The following is a 19,133-nucleotide window of genomic DNA, read 5'->3' on the forward strand; positions in this document are numbered from 1 at the left end:
TCTACGCATTGGCCCTGTGCCAACAGGCAGCAGCAGTGGGGGCACCGCTCTGCGCGACACAGTGGGCACATGTGTGACCCTGTTGGAGGCAGAGAGGTGAGCGCCTGGCAGAGACGCAGCCTTGCCTTCGGTGACAAAGGGCAGTGGATGTAGCATGCCAAAAGCCCCTGATGTTTCTGCAAGGATTTATTTACATATTTTACAGTGAATCAAAACTCAGTAAAGTGCAGTTAAAAGAAACCAAGTTTCACTCCCCTCAGCTCTTGGTGGCTGCATTGCTTCTCCCCTTGGTGCAGAGGTTCTCGGGCAGCATCTGCACATCAAAACCATAGTGGAGGTAGCGGTAGATCTCCTCTGCCTTCTGGGGGCTGACCTGGGCGCCGGTGGCGATGTCCAGCGGGGAGCTGTAAGAGACGAAGGGGAAACTGCCAGTGGGCGAGAAGTGTCCAGTGTGAAGAGCACGGCAGGGACGCCGCGAGCTGCTGGTGGTCACCTCTCCAGGTTTCTGAGGGCTGTGAGCACACCAGACTGAGCAAGCCTAAGAGAGCTGCAGAGAAAACAGAATGCCATGAAAGGAGAAAGGAAAGGGTAGGGCAGTAGGAGGGATGGCGGAAGCAGAGCCCGTGTCATTGCCCTGGTCTGCTCAGCTGGAAGAGACTGAGAAATGCATAAAGAACAGGACTGAGGTGGAGACAGGAAAGCTCCTGGGGAGCTCTGGCAGTAACAGAAAGGCTCAGAAAGGATCTCTGAGCAACTACCCCAGCAGGAGGTCCCGGGTGAGACAGAGGAGCAAAAGGAAAGTCAGGCCTCAAAGCACTTGCCGTACATCTTTGCTGTTACCTGTTGGCCATCTTCTTCACGGAGCCAAAGCAATGGCACATATTGAGAGCAGCCAGGTAGCTGAGATTAGGAATACTCAAGTAGAAGTTGAGCATTTCCCGTTTGTGACCCTCCACCTCTGTTGGCACGCGAATGGCAGCATTTTTTATTTGCTCCACCAAAGCCAGGTCTTTCAGTAAACTGGCAGTTTCCTCTTGGCAAGAGCTAAAAAGAATTCGGACCCCAGCCTGGACCAAGGCTGAGAGCACACCGTCGTAGTACTGTGTCCTCTGGAAAAATCGTGACGTTTCTCCTGCAGAGTTAAAATACAGAAAACTAAGTGCTAAATTACTGTGAAAAATCCAATATGAATCACTTGCAAAGCAAAATGGCTCAAAGACCCCCTGCTTTGAGAACTCGCAACCAAAAACAAGATGAGGGAAAACATCTCAAGGAAGGGAGGCAGGAGGGGTCATAGGAGCAGGATTTATTTGGTTATTTGAGAGGTAGAGTTTGGGAATTAACACTGAAATTGCTAATTAAATGTCATTAGGAGAGAGGATTGGGAGAAACACATGACAAGTGATGAACAGCAGGACAGACCAAATCAGAAGAGGTACGGAAGTAAGAATGCACTTGAACGCTGTCAAACAAGAAACCAGCAGCACTCTGGAAACAGCATAATGAGAAAAACCAGGCAAAAATGATGAAAATGAATGACACCCTTCAGCAGCGGGGTAAAAAGGCAGCTCAGACGCAATCCACTTATCTACAGCTGCCGCTGAGACGCTACATCTTCAGTAACCAATTCTATCATTGCTTCCATATCTAAGCCATCAATAAATTAGATTTATGTCACAAAAACAAAGCTGCATCCACAACAATTTGGTTTCAGTAGCGGAGTTTTGTATCCCAGAACACCTGTGATTTAATTGGAGCTGTGAGCTCTAGTTCCATCTTCTGTGAAGCAGGTGCAAGCAAGACCTCTCTACTATTTTCTTGATGGCACTGAGAGCAGACAGCATTAGTAAAATCGTTTGATTGCACAATTTGGATCTTAGGATTAAAACAAATGGCTTGTCCAAACTATATAAATTAAAGAAATAGTCTTGAATTTTCCACAAATGTTTAGTCAGGTCAGGAGGCGTCTTTGAGACCCCTCTATTCTGTGCTTTGTGACACCGAGGCAATAGCTCAAGCACAGCCTTCCCGAAGTAACTCTTTGTAGGAGTGCTCTTTTTGTCTTTTTCTACAAACTGACTTCATTCAGCCGATCACCTTTTGCCTGTTCAAGCAGCAGCCATTACGTGGTTTGGTCTCTCCAATCTGGAGGTAGACTTAACACGTGGGATGGCATGCTCAGGCCAGCTACCGTTCCCACTGGTTCTCAGCCGTGAGAATTTTCCTGTACAGTTTGACAGATGCCACTCGTTAGGTTACTGCTAGAAAAAACATTTTTCTTGAGCCCGCTACTATTTTAGTGCCGAGCATAGATAAGATTGTGCTTGTTCCTTTATTCTACTATTCTCACCTTCTTTGTTGAAATCTGTCTTGAAGTTGGGGGTTTTTGCACATATATATATGGTCAGTTAATAATGTTTGAGCTAACTTGCTTTTCCCTGCCTCAGTAATTAGTAAGCAATGTATCCCTCTGGATCCAGTTGTGTATCTCTGCCTATATTAAATCGCCCTCAAAAGCAAAACAAGTTTTAATGTTCAGCTGGTGACCTCGTTAATGTAATGCTCCTACAGAGACTAAAATACAGGTTTTCAATCTACCTTCCGTCCTGTATTATACACAAAGCCAGCGTGGCCAGTGCAAGCCTTGAGCAGAGACCAGTGCGTCCCCATGGTGGCCCCGCCTGGGAACACCTACCTGTTTTAATCCTGTCCTTTTCCACAATCACACATATTCTCTCAAACATGCTCCGCAGGCGCTGGATCCGCTGGGTGACTTTACTCCTGTTCGCAGGGTTCAGTAATTCTGACAGAAGTTTCCTTTCCACTGCCATGCAGTTGCTCACGATGTAATCGCTGCTGCTCAGTGAGCAAACCTGCACCTTTACTCCGTGAGCTGCCTTCAAGGAAGAAATCACCTGTGCTCCAGAGGAGATCTCACGACTGTCTACCAGAATACAGAGCGAAGGTGTTTTCTCCAGAGGGTCACGTGAAAACACAGCTGTAGCTGAAGAGGGGTTTGTGGAAGCAGAACAAGGTGGAACTGAAGTGCTCCTACAGGTGGTCTTCAAAGAACTTTCCACCTGTAGATGTTGAAAATCACAGTTTTTCTAAGAGATCACAGAAGCATAAGGCCAAAGAACAACATGCCAATAAAAAAAAATACGGTTTTCAAATACTGATGCTTAACAGATACGCTTTGTTCCATGGATTTTTTTTAATCCAATTAATAAAATCTTTTAAAAAAAAAAGCTATTTTTCGATATTGCAAAACATTACCACTTTCAGATTAACATTTTAATCCCCTATAAACAATCTCCCAAATTAGTTGATCTAATTATTTAGCAGCTTGAATAACAAAAGCATGCAGCCTTCATTAACGAGTTCAACAAAACCTGAATACTGTAAACAATAGAAGTCGGGCAGAAAAGTGTGAGATCAGGAATCCAACCTCAGACTATGAAGGGTCTTAATTTAGGACAGTGAACAAAATCCAGAGAACTAGTGGACACTCTCTGCTATTAGAAATAGATCCATATTCCTCCATGATTGTCAGACTCAAAGATAGTATCTAATCCCCAATTTTTATTTATTGACTGCTAACATACTCTCAAGTTATCCTGCGAGTACAAAAGCTTCCTTTACCAAAGCCAAGGGAGACGATGTAAAGCAGTACAGGCAGAACGGACCTGCTCCTTTATCTCCAGAAGCACACTCACTCTTAGAATCATAGAATCATTAAGGTTGGAAAAGACCTCTAAGATCATCAAGTCCAACCATCAACCCAACACCACCACCCACTAAACCATGACCCTAAGTGCCTCATCTACACGTCTTTTAAATACCTCCAGGGATGGGGACTCAACCACTTCCCTGGGCAGCCTCTTCCAATGTTTAACCACTCTTTCAGTAAAGAAATTTTTCCTCACATCCAATCTAAACCTCCCCTGGCGCAACTTGAGGCCGTTTCCTCTCGTCCTATCGCTGCTGCTGTATTGCCGACAGCCCTCAAAACAACAGTGCAATAGGACAGGTTCCCACCACCTGGGATTCTTTAGCAAAACGTGAGGTGAGGGGAAGGTCCTTGTTTTGCATTAACACCGACCTCAGTGGGAGCCTGGAGATCCTCTTTCCCCGAAACAGAACTAGTGACAGCTGGTGGAAAGCATGTGCTTCTGACTTGATGGTCTGGGTGAAAATCCAGCGTTTCAGATACTGAAGCTTTCAAGCCGAGAAGCATCTCACTCTTACTCTCCACAGACTGATGAACACTGATTTCCCTAGCAATTTTTCTGTGCTGCGCAGAAGAGACTGAAGGCAATGACTTGGGTAACGTAGCATTTTCCTTTTCTGCCAAGAAACAGTCTGTTTTCACAGGCTTCTCATTGCTGACACTTGTTTCTTCCCCGCTGGAATCACTAAGAACAATAATTCGGGATGGTTTCTTCTTTTGCATTGGGACGGAGTAGTTCTCTTCCATCCCAGCCTGGTTTAATTTTTTTCTGCGGCGAGTGAGGTATTGTTTTCTTCCACTAGTAAAACTCTCATTATTTAAGAGATCAAAATTAATGCACAATTCCTCCTCACTAGATTCACTTTTTTGGCAAGTTTCCTCTTCCTCCTCTCCAACGCAGAAACTGTCCTCTGCATAAGTCTGGTCTTGCTCAGGGATCTGTGGGGGGAAAAAAGCCAAACCCAGTGAGTTTTGAAACACTGTAATGGTTTTGCTCCACTCCATAAATGCACTTTGCTTATCCAGTCCATCCTATGCGCAAGTAGTGGGGTGTCTAGGGGCTTCTCACACCTCTCAAAGCCTCCCCTGCTGAATATACTCCGCAGTTCCTGTGCTACTTCCCTGGAGGGCCCAACACCAGGGCCCCACATATTCGTGGCTGTGTCTGGAACGAGTGTACGTTCAGATTTTGGTCAGGCCTGCGATTCATCACCAGAAAGCTTTTAATGGAAGTATTAATTGTAGTATCGCAACAGAAGCGAGACTCGCTCACTAATACTACTATCAAACAGGTTGGAATTACAGGCAGGACTATCTCCTTTGCGTGTCTCTGCACAGGGGGAAGGGCTCTGAACCGCCACGCTTGCACACTCGGGACAAGTTGCGGTTTTGCATGAAGAAGGGCAGGTTCCACACCTTGTACCACGTGCATAACGAACTCTGCAGCACACACACAAGGCTTGCTGGCAGAAGAACTTTATGATGCCTTTGCAATGTGTAAAATGAAATGGAAGTTCAAGCTTTGCATTTTCAGCAACACTCTGCCTCAGCTGAAACAACAACAACAAAACTGACATGATAAGCCAAGGCTGCTTGGAAATCGAGTCCCATGCATTCTTCTTATTGGCTTGCGAAAAATCACTGAGCGCAACCTGAATTTTTGTGTGTTACCAAAAAAAATAAAAAAAAGTGATTTATCCTTTTCATCAAATACAGATCTCATTTTCTTGTGCTGAAGGTGATATAAAAAACAGGAATACAGGATACAGAAAAAAAAAAAATGGGGAGGGGGACATAAGGAACCATCGTCAGCATCCATTTTTCCAATTCTGTTTAGCTGAAAAACACTGTACAAGTGATTTATGTCATGTGATGTACAAAGAGTTCAGAGTAAAACAGAACCCAGAAGACAGATCACGTAGGAAACGTCTCAGTTGAGCACTGTGCAGCGTTCGCATGGAGGGGGAACGCAGCCAGGTGTGACAGAAACCAAACTAAGCCAGGAGCAGGCAGGGTAAGAAGTCAACATTTCGAAAGAAGCCCCGTTACAATAATCCAGCAATGTTTCACTGGCACTTTTATGAGTACACAGAATTAGTGCATAACGATACTGTATGTAATAGGGCAAGAGCTTGGCTAAGGATCTGCTTTGGAGAGTCATTCCTGCTCAGTAGTTACCCCACGCGGCAGGGGCACAACTAGCATCTGGGGATCACGTAAAGGGTCAGATGCCAGTAACACCGGGGACACTGGACAGCAAGAGGCACCCTGCCAGAGAGCGCTGAGGAGCAGCGACAAGCACTGTTAAAATAAATGTTACATTTCAGGAGCTAACCTTGTAATTGCTAGAGAAAAGTTGATCTCTCAGCACTGCTGCTTGTCTGGCAACAAGAGCGCAGGGTAATCTGACATACAGCTGGGTAACAGGAATACGCCCAAACTGTTACACCTCTATTTGGGGGTTGCTTGTTTCACCAAACTGGGAAGTCAGTTAAGGGACTGGAAACATCACATGCTGGGTGAGAGGACTCTTCCTCAGAAGACGTCAGTCAGTATCCTCTGTGACAGTGGAAGACAGCGCAGAGGGGGAGATAAGCTTCCGACCCTGGAAGCGCCGTGCAGTCCTACGTCGATCAACAACGATCACCGCTCTTCAGTGAAAAGACTAGGGATTGGGATGCTTTCGCTTCAGACTGGTCGACAGCCTCTCTCCGGCTGAAGAACGGGGTGTGTGTGCTTCTATCAAAGCATACGTGTCTGCACACTTTTCATTAAAAATCAAAATGAAGTCAAAAGTCTTTGTTAGAACTTATTATTTATCCACAATAGCCCGCAAACTACACTTCAAAGGAGGATTAGAACCTAAATATAGTCACACGCAATCAGAATTTCACAAGGACAGTAGTAATTTCGTTTCATACCTGTGAGAAAATTGCCATGTTGTTGAATTCACGATGAACCATTTTGTATCTATTGCCAAGAGCTGGACTACGCACAGATTTCAGGTAAACGCCTTTCATCTCAGAGTCTGAATTAAAACAAGAAGATAAAAGAGAATATAGTATTATTAAGGATATAATTTTTAATTCATTATTTTTACATCATGTTTTCCACATTAAATATTCCTTTATAGTCTCCCAAAAACCTGTATTTCACAAAACAAAAATCTAAAATTCTCCAGACACCTCTGAAAATCCCAAAGCCAAGGACTAGGTCTACCCAGCTTGCTGTCATGAAAGCTGCCATGTAGAAGGCTTTCTCAGCAGGCAGAGCTCTGGATGCCCAGAGCAGGGAGAAGGGCAATGTTAACCACAGGAAACCTCGATCACTCAGTTTTCCATGTTGCAAGTCTCTCCCAAAACAGACACAACAACTGATTTCAGAGACTGTATGAGAAAGGGATGTGCATACTGAAGCCCACACAGGATCTTACAGAGAACAACTCATAATTTCAGTGGAGAAGGAAAATCCTCAGCAACATCTGGGAATCTTAAATAGTAATAAGATGATTCCATCATGCAAATATTCCAGGGAAAGGCAAGATTCATAAGCACGGGGGTAAGCAAACCATCTTGGCCAAAAAACAGCATTACCTTCTCAGCTCTGTCAGTGTCAACACTGTAATTTTATCTTTAATATTCATATCGTTATCGGTCTCTCTGTAACAGAAAACCTGAAGGATTGAGAAATTTCTAAGTGAAGTGGAAAATTGTGTTTCTGTTCAGTCATAATGGTGTACGAGGGGGTGGTTGACTCTTAGTGAGACACAATCTCCTGCCCCCGCAATCCTCGAAGAACTGACTCCAGCCTGCCCAAAGCTATTGCACGGTAGAGACTCCAGTGAGGAACTTCCTACACAAGACACCCATGCAAATACAAATAGAGAAGGTACAAACAGATAATGGAAAGCACCTGATTTACCACAGCTGAGGAGGTTACTGCTTATTAGCTGACACATGCTGACCTATTAGCTGACCGAATGGCCATGCCTATCATACACCATTTGCTAAGCAACACCCCTTATCTTAAAACCATAAACAACTCTCCTCATTCACCATTTAACACTTGTGTGACCTCTACATCATCATTCAGGAATTGAGCAAGTGAAGAGTTCAGCTCGTTCTCTGCATCATCGTTCTCATCAGGTGAAACACCATCTGCATCTTGCTGGGACAGCTCAGCTTCTTCATCTAAAAACTGTCTTGCTGCATTCTAAAAACGAGAAAAATCCAAACAAAATTTTAGTTAGAAGATGGCTCCCAATTAACTAATGTTACATATGAGACCTCTGATTAAATCAGTTCATGACTTCAGAACATCAGCTGCTTAGATGATCACAGATACTGGGCTTCTGGCTTTGAAAAGAGAATCCATCACAGGGATCGGTGATGTAAAGAACACAAAGTTCAGTGAAATACATGACAGCGCACAAATGTCTGTCCCACCAGCACAGAAGGGTGATGCTGGAGTCCATTTCAAAGCACTGGCCAAAAGGAACCACAGTGCATAGCACTGTTTGCACCTAGACTAGTTAACAGTACAGGCAGAGTTTACTAACAAATTGTAGCTAAGCTACCCAAAAATATTAGGTTATTTTGTAACTCATAAATCTAGTGTTACTCATTTTATTTGCTTTCAAAAATCCGTTTTGATTTTGAAGTGCTGGATTACTCTGAACCCAAGTCCACTAGAAACTTCAGATACAGTATTCACACTGGTTTGCCCTTTCCTGTTCAGGACTTAGGATGAATTGTTTCCTGAATTCATCACACAATGCAACTCATTATTGGGAAAATGCTTGTCTTTCAGGGAAGATGAGTGCAGTCCAGGAGACATAATACAAACTTCGGTACTAAGTTCCACCAAAAACAGACAACAAAACATTCACAAGAACATACACGGAAACAAAACAAATGAATTCAGAAAAATGTTTTGTCAGAGATACTTTATATGCAGCTAACTTTTTCTCTTATAATTTTAGCTATAAAGTACTAAAGTAAAACATGAAAAAAACCTCAAAAAACATTATGTATGCCAATTACTCCAAAAGAATGATTTGTTTGCCTTCAAAATACTTTGAATAAAAAGCACAAAGCTGTAAATTTTAGTTTAGTACATGGAAGACTAAGGCATCTTGTGCTACAATAAGCGACATCTCTGATTTTCAAATTTTCCTAAGTCTTTTAATTATTTGCTTACACCAGTTAGTAAGGCTGAATGACAGGCATTATTAATAGTTCCATTTCTAGAACAGTTTTGATTATTCTGAAACAGACTGGACGTCACCTGTTTACAGGAAAGAACTCTCAATGTTATTGCCAATTAGTCTTAATCCTTCTTACTTGTGGAGGACTATGGAGAGGACAAACCCTGCAGCGTGAAAAGCACTGTGACACCAGAAACTAACAGCCAAGAGTCTGGTCACACCTGGGAAACAATAAGTTACCAGGTTCTTACATTATTTCTTGAATCTTTGAATTCAGTGCCAGTGGCTATTTTGGTCATCTTGGACTTCTCACAATCTTCGTTAATCTAATTGCAGATCTCTGCTGCACTTACAGGTCCATTACCTGTACTTCTGACAGAACACCGTAACTGGTGGTGGGCTGATCAGAATGGTTTTGATGTCTTGCATCTTCTGTGGATCTGGAATTCTGACGCGTTCATCACTATGAATGTTTGGGTAAGATGATACGTGAAGGCAGAGTAGAATTTCCTAAGTATACAGGTAACACACACTCTTTCCATGAGCCTTTTGGTCTCACATTGAAAAAAATAATGTTTAAATAAAATTGAAAAATGGATTTTTCATCTACCTAATTCTTTGTATTCCAGAACATAAAATACTGATACTATAGGGAAATCTCCGTAATGAAGATTATCTTTAAAACATTAAAAATATCCAACATAATGTGCCCCAGAGTCCTGATTACAGTAATTTCTGCTTAGTGGAACTACATCCATGCGTATTTAAGAGCTTTTCAACTTACTATGAGTATGTGATTCTGGCCCTGCATCCATTCCTGATGCAGTGACAGATTAAAGTGTAAAATACTAAGTTAAGATTTAAGCTTTGAGGTCAAGGGACCACTGCTGTCTTAAGATGCTCAAAGTTGAAACCATTAGAGTAGGCGGTAAATTCATATGATCAAATATCCTAATAGTGTCAGTTCTGGACAAGCACCTGAGCTTCTTGAGTCTGACTAATCTTTGAGCGTCTTCTACTTGTAATGTAAATTGTTATTTTGCTTCAGAACATTATTACGCAGGGCCCTGCAGATTCCTCTGAAAGTCAGGCAATGGATGTGAGGGTTAAGATCACTACCCAGTGTTTCAAGCTTTCATCTCAAATGTTTGCAACAAACTTGTGTGAAATAGCTATGAGCCTCAACCCTCCTAAACAATGTCTTAGAAACAAACAACTGCCCAACTGCTTGCCTACTATAATACAGTTGTATCATGAGATCCTACAAAGGCCATGAAATAGACAGAAACTCAATTTTTTAGGCCGTAAAATACACACAAGCTCCAGAACAAGTGCCTCAATGACACAGTAAGTTTTTGTCTTAAGTATGTGAAACCAGTGCTCAACATTTCTGGCATTCTCATGTTTTTTTAAATATAAATATAGACAAATTAGAAAATATTTTCCATTCATTCTTGCAGTTTGAACAGAAAGTAGAATCTCACAAAGTTTCTTTCTGTCTCTTTTTTGGTTTTTTTTGGTAACATATGCTGCTCACGTTCAAAGAAGCATTCTTCTGAACTAGGCTTTGCAATGCTGCAAATGTGCACTTACATACACACACACACCAAAGCACAGCCATTATCTACATAGCAACTTCAGCGCAAACTGCTCCAAATATGACCTTCAACATATTGAGAGACATGTAACGTCACACACCTTGTATGTAAAATTGCTCTTGACCTTTTGCCGTTTCGTACTTCTCAGCTGTTTTTTGTTATAGCCTGCTGAGCTGCTATTTGTGGTCCTACTTGAGTTCTTGTGAAAATCCATGCTGTCATCACTCGACAGGTCTGACTAGAGGAACATTTCACAAACACTTCAATAAATAAAACTAAAGCAAGCAATACATTAACTACACAGTCATTCTTTAACAAACTTTTTTTTTAAGCAATACCTGATTTTTTGTGATTGATTTGCTATGGCAAAATGATGTAATAATGCTATTTAATTTTATTAAATACAAAAGGAACAGAAAAACATTTATTTGGAAGAAAAATCAGGTCAAAAGTGACATGAACTTTTATTTTTGATTCAAAGCTTTGTGGAAGAGAAAGGTTATTTTACTGCCTTTCACAAAGGGAGAGGCTCAGTGCTCCTGCCTATAACAATAATTCACTGCCAAACAACAACTACAAAGTCATTTTTGGAGACTTTGGGAAAGAATTGAAGGAAGGAAAGCAATTACATTCTAATATACCTTAGCTCAGATTGCATAAAATATTTTTAGTAAGAATATTTGCCTACTGACTGGAGAAAGAGTAAATGTTTAAATGTATACTCCATAAATGAGTTTGCATTATTTTTCTTCTGTCTCACCAAAGCACTTACTAACCATGTTAAGTGGGTGTCGACGTTTTCTGATGGCACGAATCGGCGACTCAAAATCACTGTCATTCATAACCTATGTAAACAGAAATAAGTATAATTGCAAAGAGGATTTTTGTTTCGGTGTTTGACTTCCTTGTCATTTTGCTTCTCTTTTTTTTTTGTTCTTTTTCTAAGACTCACGTCAGGAGACTTCAAAACATTCTTTTTTTCCCTATTTTTCCTCTGGAAAACGATCTCTTCTTCACTCTCACTGCTGGTTCCTACAGAAAAAATAGTAAACAACATTCACAAGAAAATGCATTGTTCACAATACAATATTGCCATAACTGAGCAATCCAAAATCTGTCTCTCATAAAAGTACCTACAAAGGACATTACTTATTGATCTATGTGGCAAATATTGTTCTCATCTCCAGCAGAGACATACAATAAATCCTAATTCCCTGGAGAGTCTCTGCGTGGAAGTGACTACCCCAGGCAGTACAGATACAGAAAAAGGGAGGTGAAAAATGAAACCAAGAGAAGCAGCCCTTAAAAGTTGAGTAAGAGTTACACTTCTGGAAGCATTTTGTAATTCATATCCCTCTGGGTGCACTGGAACAAAACCAGAACTCACTAAAACCTCCTCTTTCCAATTCCTTTTCAAACAATTGCAGCCTTTTTTGTTTTTACAAAGGTCTGTCTTTATGAAATACAAGATACTCCTTCACATTCTGCATGACAAAGCTCCAATTCTGACAGAGACACCCTGGACTCGGTGCAGTAGGTATGCTGCCTGTTGTAACATCCTTCCTACCCCAAAGCAGGCTTGACATTAACTGCAGCTACAGCATTCTGGCTTATTTTTTCCTCCGTTTCTTTGGGAGTATGGCAGGATAGGGTGGGACAGAGAGTTGGTTCTGACTAAATCACTCAAAGGTTTGACTTTCTTTAAAGAAAAGCACAAAATTCCCAAATATTCCACTTCTAAAATAACATTTAAATACCAATAACTACCATTTCAACAACACACACTGCCCGGGGAGGTTTTCAAGACTCAACCAGACAAAGCCCTTGACAATCTGATCCAGGTTCAGTATTAACCCTGCAATTCTAAGACAGCAATTTGCTTCCTTTTGTGGTTTTGTTTTTGGGGTGGGTTTTTTGGTTTGTTTTTTTTTTTTGTTTGTTTGTTTATTAAATAGATTACCATTTCTGAATTCAGCAAACTAACATATCAGTTTGAAGGTGTCATGATTCCGGAAGAAAGGTGGCATTCAACAATCAATCACCTTCAGAAAATATGGTGACTATCAGACAAATTCAAAGAGAAGGAGAAAAAGATGCTTTAACCACCAAAGGGACTGCTTATGCTTTGTTTCAATGTTTAAGGACATTAACAAAACCATTCAGAAAAAACTCAATGTGCCCTATGAATGAGACCGAGTACTATTAAGCCTGAATTATTTTGAAAGTAATTCAAGGTTATTCAGAGATAAACACGACAAAGGGTGTGAATATGTCCTGTAAGTGACCTACGAGTGAAGAATGATGGTCATTTATATATTGGCAATATCTGAATATTTTTTTATGCTATATTGGTCCTAAACCAGAAAAAGACAGAAGGGGAGAGAGAAGGGAGGAAATAAAAAACAGAACAGAGCCTACAGTTGATATTTTTAAGACAATCCAGGTTTGTGCTGAAGTTATAATCAGAAAAATTTAACTACAAGTCAGTTGTCATGCAACTAAACTGAAAGAAATCCATCAGTAGAGTTTCTATTCGTCGGGAACAATGATAGGAAAATAGGAAAGTATGCATTCAGGGATTGAAGTGCAACAGATCCAGATGATTACGAATCAGATTCCGAGAGGATTAAGAAAGGGCTTTAAAGGCAGCTGTAGCTCACATAATTATGTCTCACATGGTTGCATTGTTAGCACTTGTGAAGAGATACAAGAGGTTTAATTCCGAGTACTTCCTCCAATATGCACGCGTGCATGCCCGCCTCAAATGGCTGAGCTCGTATGCAGGGTTAAGATTCTGGGAAGTCTCTTCATTGAGCCAGCTTCTAGCATTATAACCATTACTCCCTTTTCCTTTCATCCTTCCCACCTAAGTCATAAAGCCAAATTGAGGATCCAAAAGATACTGGATTCTACATTATTTATTTAAACATGAAGATAGTAAACTAACTGTACCACTGAAATCCTTACCTTCAGCAGGAAACACACATGAACTACAAAGGTTGGTGTCTTCCAGGTTTTCAGTTCTTCCTAAAGGGGAACCAAGTGCACCCATGGCTGAACTCCCAAAGTTCTGCCTATGTGGGCTTGTATTTACTTTATCTGTAAGAGGCACCTCTGGAATTTCCTCCCTGGCACTAGAGAATACATTAATAGGAAATCTTTTGATAGCTTCAATATTCATAACCTTTCTACTTGTTGGGGTAGAAAGTGCAGAAGCCAAAGCTTCAGGTGATCCACTTCCCGTTCTTCTGTCTCCTGACTTCAAGAAAGGCATTGCAGTGGTAGTGTCCTCAGGCCCTTCTCTATCATTCATGCTCCTACTCTGCAATGGCAAAGGTGTGGAAATGTCTCTTCTCTCAAGACTTTTGCAATCCCGTTTTGGCGATGTTTCAAGTCTGGAGCTATTCAGTAATTTTTTTTTATCTTCAGTGGATTTAACATCTGCATGACTCTCTGAGGCACCATTTAATTTTCTGGTATTATTAGTATTTATAGCTTCTTCAAAGATTTCATTCTCACACTCTTCAATGGAAAATCCTAGATCAAAGTTAACAGAAAACAGTTCTTGAGAACAGTCATAAAGTTCATCATTATCCAGAAACTGCTCGGTCACACTAATATCACCTGACATTTCCGTGGTTGTGGTTTTACCGCTTATTGGCTGCTCCTTGCAGGTTTTGTTCACGCAGCACACCTCTGAAGGAAACCCCTCAGAGCCTCGCTCTGCAACTGGCCTAACGACACTCTCACCTGAATCTGACTTGACTAAGCGCTTATTGTTCATAGAAAAACTTCCATTATTTGTGTCACAAATATGCTCATCTTCAAATAAACGTATACTCTTCTTTTCATCAATAATCACATTTTTCTTGTTAATTTCAAGATCTTCTTTATCTTTTTGAACAAAATTCTTATTTGAAGGGTTATTTGTCAGAGTGCGATTTACTGTTGGAGTTTTCTTTTGAATTTCAGTGAATTCTTCATTGTCAAACAGACTATCAAAGCTGTTATTCCAGTGAAGTTCCTCTTCGGCTTTAGTAACAGCAGTCTCAGAAGATGATACAGTTTTTGTAAAACAGGTACTTACAGAAGCACACAATTCACTGGTGACTTTCACTTCAGGATTTTCAAAGAGCAGCAGTGAACAATCAACTTCTGAGGACACAGGAAAGACTTTGTCCCGCAGTCTCTCTGAATAACTATCAGAAACAACTTTTTGAAAAGGACATACTATTTCTTCATTTCTCAGCATGTTTTCAAAATCATAAAGTTTATTCAAAGAGGGGGGAGATTGTGATAAAAGCCTTTTCACATGGGAAAATATTTGTTTTGACCAAGAAGGCTCCTCAGATGATCTCACAAGTGCAAATGAATCCACGTATGATTCAGGAAGATAAAATAAGTCAGAGGACACAGGTGATTTCTCAACCGTGAAGCTACTATAACCCGAATCTGCGTGGTTCATCCCCAGTGACCTACAGGCTCTATCTACAGTTTTGTATTCCTTTATTGCTGCTCCTTCATGAATTACAGTACTTTCGCTGTTGTCACATAGGTCAATAAATTCATTTAAGTCAAATGTCACCTCTAGTTCCTCATCCTTTTGACTGCCCTGGTCAGTATTTTCAACCAGAGCAAGCCTTCTTGCTGAGTAAGAAGCCAAAGTATTAACATCTGCAGGCAATGCAGGCACTTCCAAATTTAATCCAGAAGTTCTTTTGGGAGTCTTTGTTTTTGTTATTTTAAATGTGGAAAAGAATTCACTCCCATTATCATTTGTATCAGGTAAAAGTGGTTTTACTTTTGATCTGTGTGCCATGTCTTTTCTAGATGAGCGTGCTTTCTGATCAAATGTGGGGTTGGTCATGGAAAGATGACTTTTATTCCTTTGAACATTAACGTCTTCAATACGTAAGTGAGGCTGAATCTCCAGTTCATAGCTGCAATCTCCCTGGTGACAAAGAGAGTGTAATATTTACTATAAATACATACAGGCTTACAAGGACCTGTCATAAGGATATTTAAAACAAGTGACAAAGGTTTTCATACTCCTAAAGGTTATTAGAAAGGGAAAAAAAACCCAAAACCAAAAGGAAACTGTTTTGCATTTAAGGTCAGAACTTTCAAACAAAAAGTTTGCTGGCAGCTTAACTGCAAATTCATGCTTGGGTAGTCAAACCTGAATGTTTTAGAAAGGCCAAAAGATACCATGCACAAATAAAGATGGCATTTAACAGAGCACCAATGCACAGTATTCCGCACTGAGCATCTGTGTCGTGCAGTGCCTTCACTTTGCTAATAAAATGTGCAAGGTGTTATGTCCTCAGACAGGCTAATGCTTACAGGCTGTACTTCTGGGAGGACTAGCAATTTGAGAAAGGTGCTGTGAGCAGAAGAAACCCTTATTCAAGCACCAGTGAGCCTGGAGTTCTCTGTTCTCTTTTTACTATCATTTGTAATTTGGCTATTGCCATTGATGACACATTAAGAACTTCTCGCTTACATACTCTGAACTTCCCACACACACCCCCCACGGATGCTTATTAATCTTCTGTTCAAAAAGGCACTGACCTAGGCAACCAGTTCTTTTAAAAATACACTTGAAAAAAGCACAATAGACTTTGACATCACTCCCAGTTAGGTATTCATACAAGGACTGCCTGGACTGAAGAGCTGTTTATTTATTGTCCTTCTCACTCTCTCTTTTAAATTAAGATTTCAAAATTAAGGCATGCAATCTCCAAAAGGCTCAGTAAGGGTCAAATGAGGCTCTGAAAGCAATGGCTTGAAACACTCCTTCAAAGTTCAAACCTGTTTCACTAATAAAAAAAATAAAAATTAGGATGTAAAATCTAAACAGAAGGTACAATTATTTTTTGGAAGTTCTGTTAGATGAACCCCTAGACTCATTAATCCCTGAAATTAAACAAGGTACCTTTGTAGAATAGTGGGTGATAAAACTGACTTTTACAGTAAGAAGTTACCTGCTTCCTATACAAGTAACATTCTCCAAAAGTCTTATCATATATAAGTAGGAAAAAAATAAGGTCCTCATAGTCATAACCTCCTGAACCCTCCTTACTGTCCTACGAGAATATTATTAGAGCAGTCCTACTTCAGCTTGTGCTAGCCATGCTGATATTCAGTACTCAAACTCCAACAACATCTGTATCTTCCAGTAGCATCCCATCCTTCTCTAGCTCTTCACAAGCTAGACCTTTTGCTCCCTATCATATGTACCCAAGCAACGCGCAGGCTCTTCTCCCATGGGCATAACCCCTGGTCTTCATTCACAGAGAACGTGACTTCTCATTTCTTCAATGCCTGGTCTCTGTGTAATTGAGTTGCTAAGAAAGTTTCCAGAGCTGTTCTAACCAATGGCACTGTGACACCAACATCTTGACAAAACTGGGACCCCTGGGACCACTGAGGTGTCTCTTCCAAAAGAGATTGTGAAGAAATTAAACAGTCAGAGTTTCCACAGATGGTATTACCTGGAGCTGCTGTTAAACAACCTTTTACTGCTAGACTCCTTACAGGAGCCAGAGGAGTCAGTCATGGAAAACAAGGTTTGAAAAATACTCTGGAAAGTCATTCTACCCCATTACACAAGGCAGAAATAATAATACCTAAAATTTCTGCTGCCTGGCTTGTCTAAATGTATTCCTGAAAACAGGATTCAAAGCCGTCTTCCACACATTTGAAGACTGATCACATCCTAACACAGTTTTGGATCCTCTCTGGTTGCAGTAGATAAAGCATACTATCCAGTATTAACAGTATTCTTTCACTCTCAGTAATAATAATAAAAATATTTTTTTTAAAAAATCAATATTTAGATTTTTATCACCAACTTCATACACATGCCACAGAAAGGATCATATGCAGAATAAATAAGGAAGAGTCTGTGTACAGGCTGTTTGGGGATCAGGGGCACAGCTGGGTACAAATCCTGTTTACAGCAATGACACCTGTGTCTCAGCAACAACGTGTGCGATTTCCATACGGCCAGCACAGTAGAGTGGTAGAATAGGGGGAGGAAGTTCGATTGCTAGAGATTCATCTCTAAAGGGCTGTGAAACACATTTGTCACTACAGAAGATGTTACTCAGCTGCTACACGCTTATTGCCTAGGCTTAGACTATCCATTTATAAACATATCCAAAGAAACTAAAGTTAGTATATTTTAAAAAGAGATCTCCAAGGAGATCCCCAGACTATACAGGCTGACTTATAAGAAGTCTTAATACCAAAATAGTGAAGAAAACAATTACTATGAAAGGGTTAAAGGATGATTTTGATATGTGTAGGTTCTAAATAATTAGTTTCCCACAAGCTAAGTCAAAACACAGAATCGAGACATGGAAGCCTTTGTATGAAATCAAAGAGCAGTAACAAACAACAACCAACACAATCTGGTCCAACTAACTTCACAAACACCATCTAAGGAGATTACACATTTGGTTGACAAGGTAATGGTGTTGATAATGATAAGTTTAGATTTATGTAAGTAAGGACTGAATGTCACATAATATTTCAACTAAAGTATCCAAGCATTATAAGAACACAACGTATATTAAATGGATTAAAGATTGATTAGCTGCCAAACCACTAAACCTTACTGAAACAGAAGTAGGTGATGCTCTTGCCCACCCAATACACTTCTAAGAGGCGCAGCGCAGATCATTCTTGGCCCTATATTGTTCTGCATTTTTTTTTTTTATGTAATCCAAAGTAAAGCGACCCAAAACTAATCAAACCTGTAGGAAAAGATGAGGGTTGTGAGTAGGTAAAAGGATAATTCAAATCACAACTGGACCAGAGGTAGAGCGGGAAAGAGCACATCATTTATATTTTCATATGGCCAAACACGACACTGTATGTTTAGGACGGTAAGAGGTAACAGAACCATATCATGTCATCCAGAGGACCTCAAGAAACTCAAGAATGAAGTTCCTGAATTGGTAATGGTGATATATAATCTCTCACGTACATACCTCAGGAACTAGATGTTGGCAAATGTGATGCCATTTTTTAATGGTCAGGGAGGAAGCTAGTAGGTTGCTAATCTTATATCCATACTGAATAAATTAGTGGAAGCTGTAACAGATAATATAATGACCGGATGAGTCTTCTTCAGAAGTGTCAATATTGCTTTTGAAAACAAAAAATCAGACCTTACAAACCCATTAGATTTCTTTGAAGAGACCAACAAGCAAAAACATTGAGATGCTCTCATGCATACCATCTTCCCAGCTTTCTGAAAGGCTTTCAAAAAGTCCCTGCCAAAATCTTGAAAGAAACTTAAACAGAGAGAGCAAAACAGAGAAATTTCTTGCATGGATAAGTAATTGGGTACAACACAGAAAGCAGGAGGACTGAGGAGCTGTAACACTGAAGAACTTCACTAGGCCACTGCATATACCCCGATTATGTTCTAAGGGGGGGGGGGGGGGGGGGAAGTCTAGCAGAACTGCTGTGTGCCAGGACAACAGTCCAGAAGACAAATTTAGCATCTAGGACAAACTTCAATAACCTAATTTCAGCCTTACGTGGAGTTATATAACTGTTCTAGTTCATAGAATCACAGAATGATTTG

The 19,133-nt window shown here is 40.6% G+C and overlaps 1 protein-coding gene across 1 annotated transcript in view; it reads right to left on the reverse strand.

Moving 5' to 3' along the window:
- Positions 1 to 201: 201 nt before the first annotated feature.
- Positions 202 to 19,133, reverse strand: part of FANCM (FA complementation group M) — a 78,116-nt gene continuing 59,184 nt past the window's right edge. The window contains exons 14-23 of the mRNA XM_076345816.1: positions 13,502 to 15,485; positions 11,487 to 11,566; positions 11,311 to 11,379; positions 10,635 to 10,772; positions 7,786 to 7,942; positions 6,652 to 6,758; positions 4,103 to 4,669; positions 2,696 to 3,080; positions 841 to 1,132; positions 202 to 404 (exon numbers count right to left, since the gene is read on the reverse strand). Coding sequence (XP_076201931.1) covers positions 257 to 404; positions 841 to 1,132; positions 2,696 to 3,080; positions 4,103 to 4,669; positions 6,652 to 6,758; positions 7,786 to 7,942; positions 10,635 to 10,772; positions 11,311 to 11,379; positions 11,487 to 11,566; positions 13,502 to 15,485 — 3,927 coding nt within the window. The 3' untranslated portion in view covers positions 202 to 256. The remainder of the gene's footprint in view (positions 405 to 840; positions 1,133 to 2,695; positions 3,081 to 4,102; positions 4,670 to 6,651; positions 6,759 to 7,785; positions 7,943 to 10,634; positions 10,773 to 11,310; positions 11,380 to 11,486; positions 11,567 to 13,501; positions 15,486 to 19,133) is intronic.

Source organism: Aptenodytes patagonicus, chromosome 7 (assembly GCF_965638725.1).
Source record: "Aptenodytes patagonicus chromosome 7, bAptPat1.pri.cur, whole genome shotgun sequence".
Taxonomy (NCBI): Eukaryota; Metazoa; Chordata; class Aves; order Sphenisciformes; family Spheniscidae; genus Aptenodytes; species Aptenodytes patagonicus.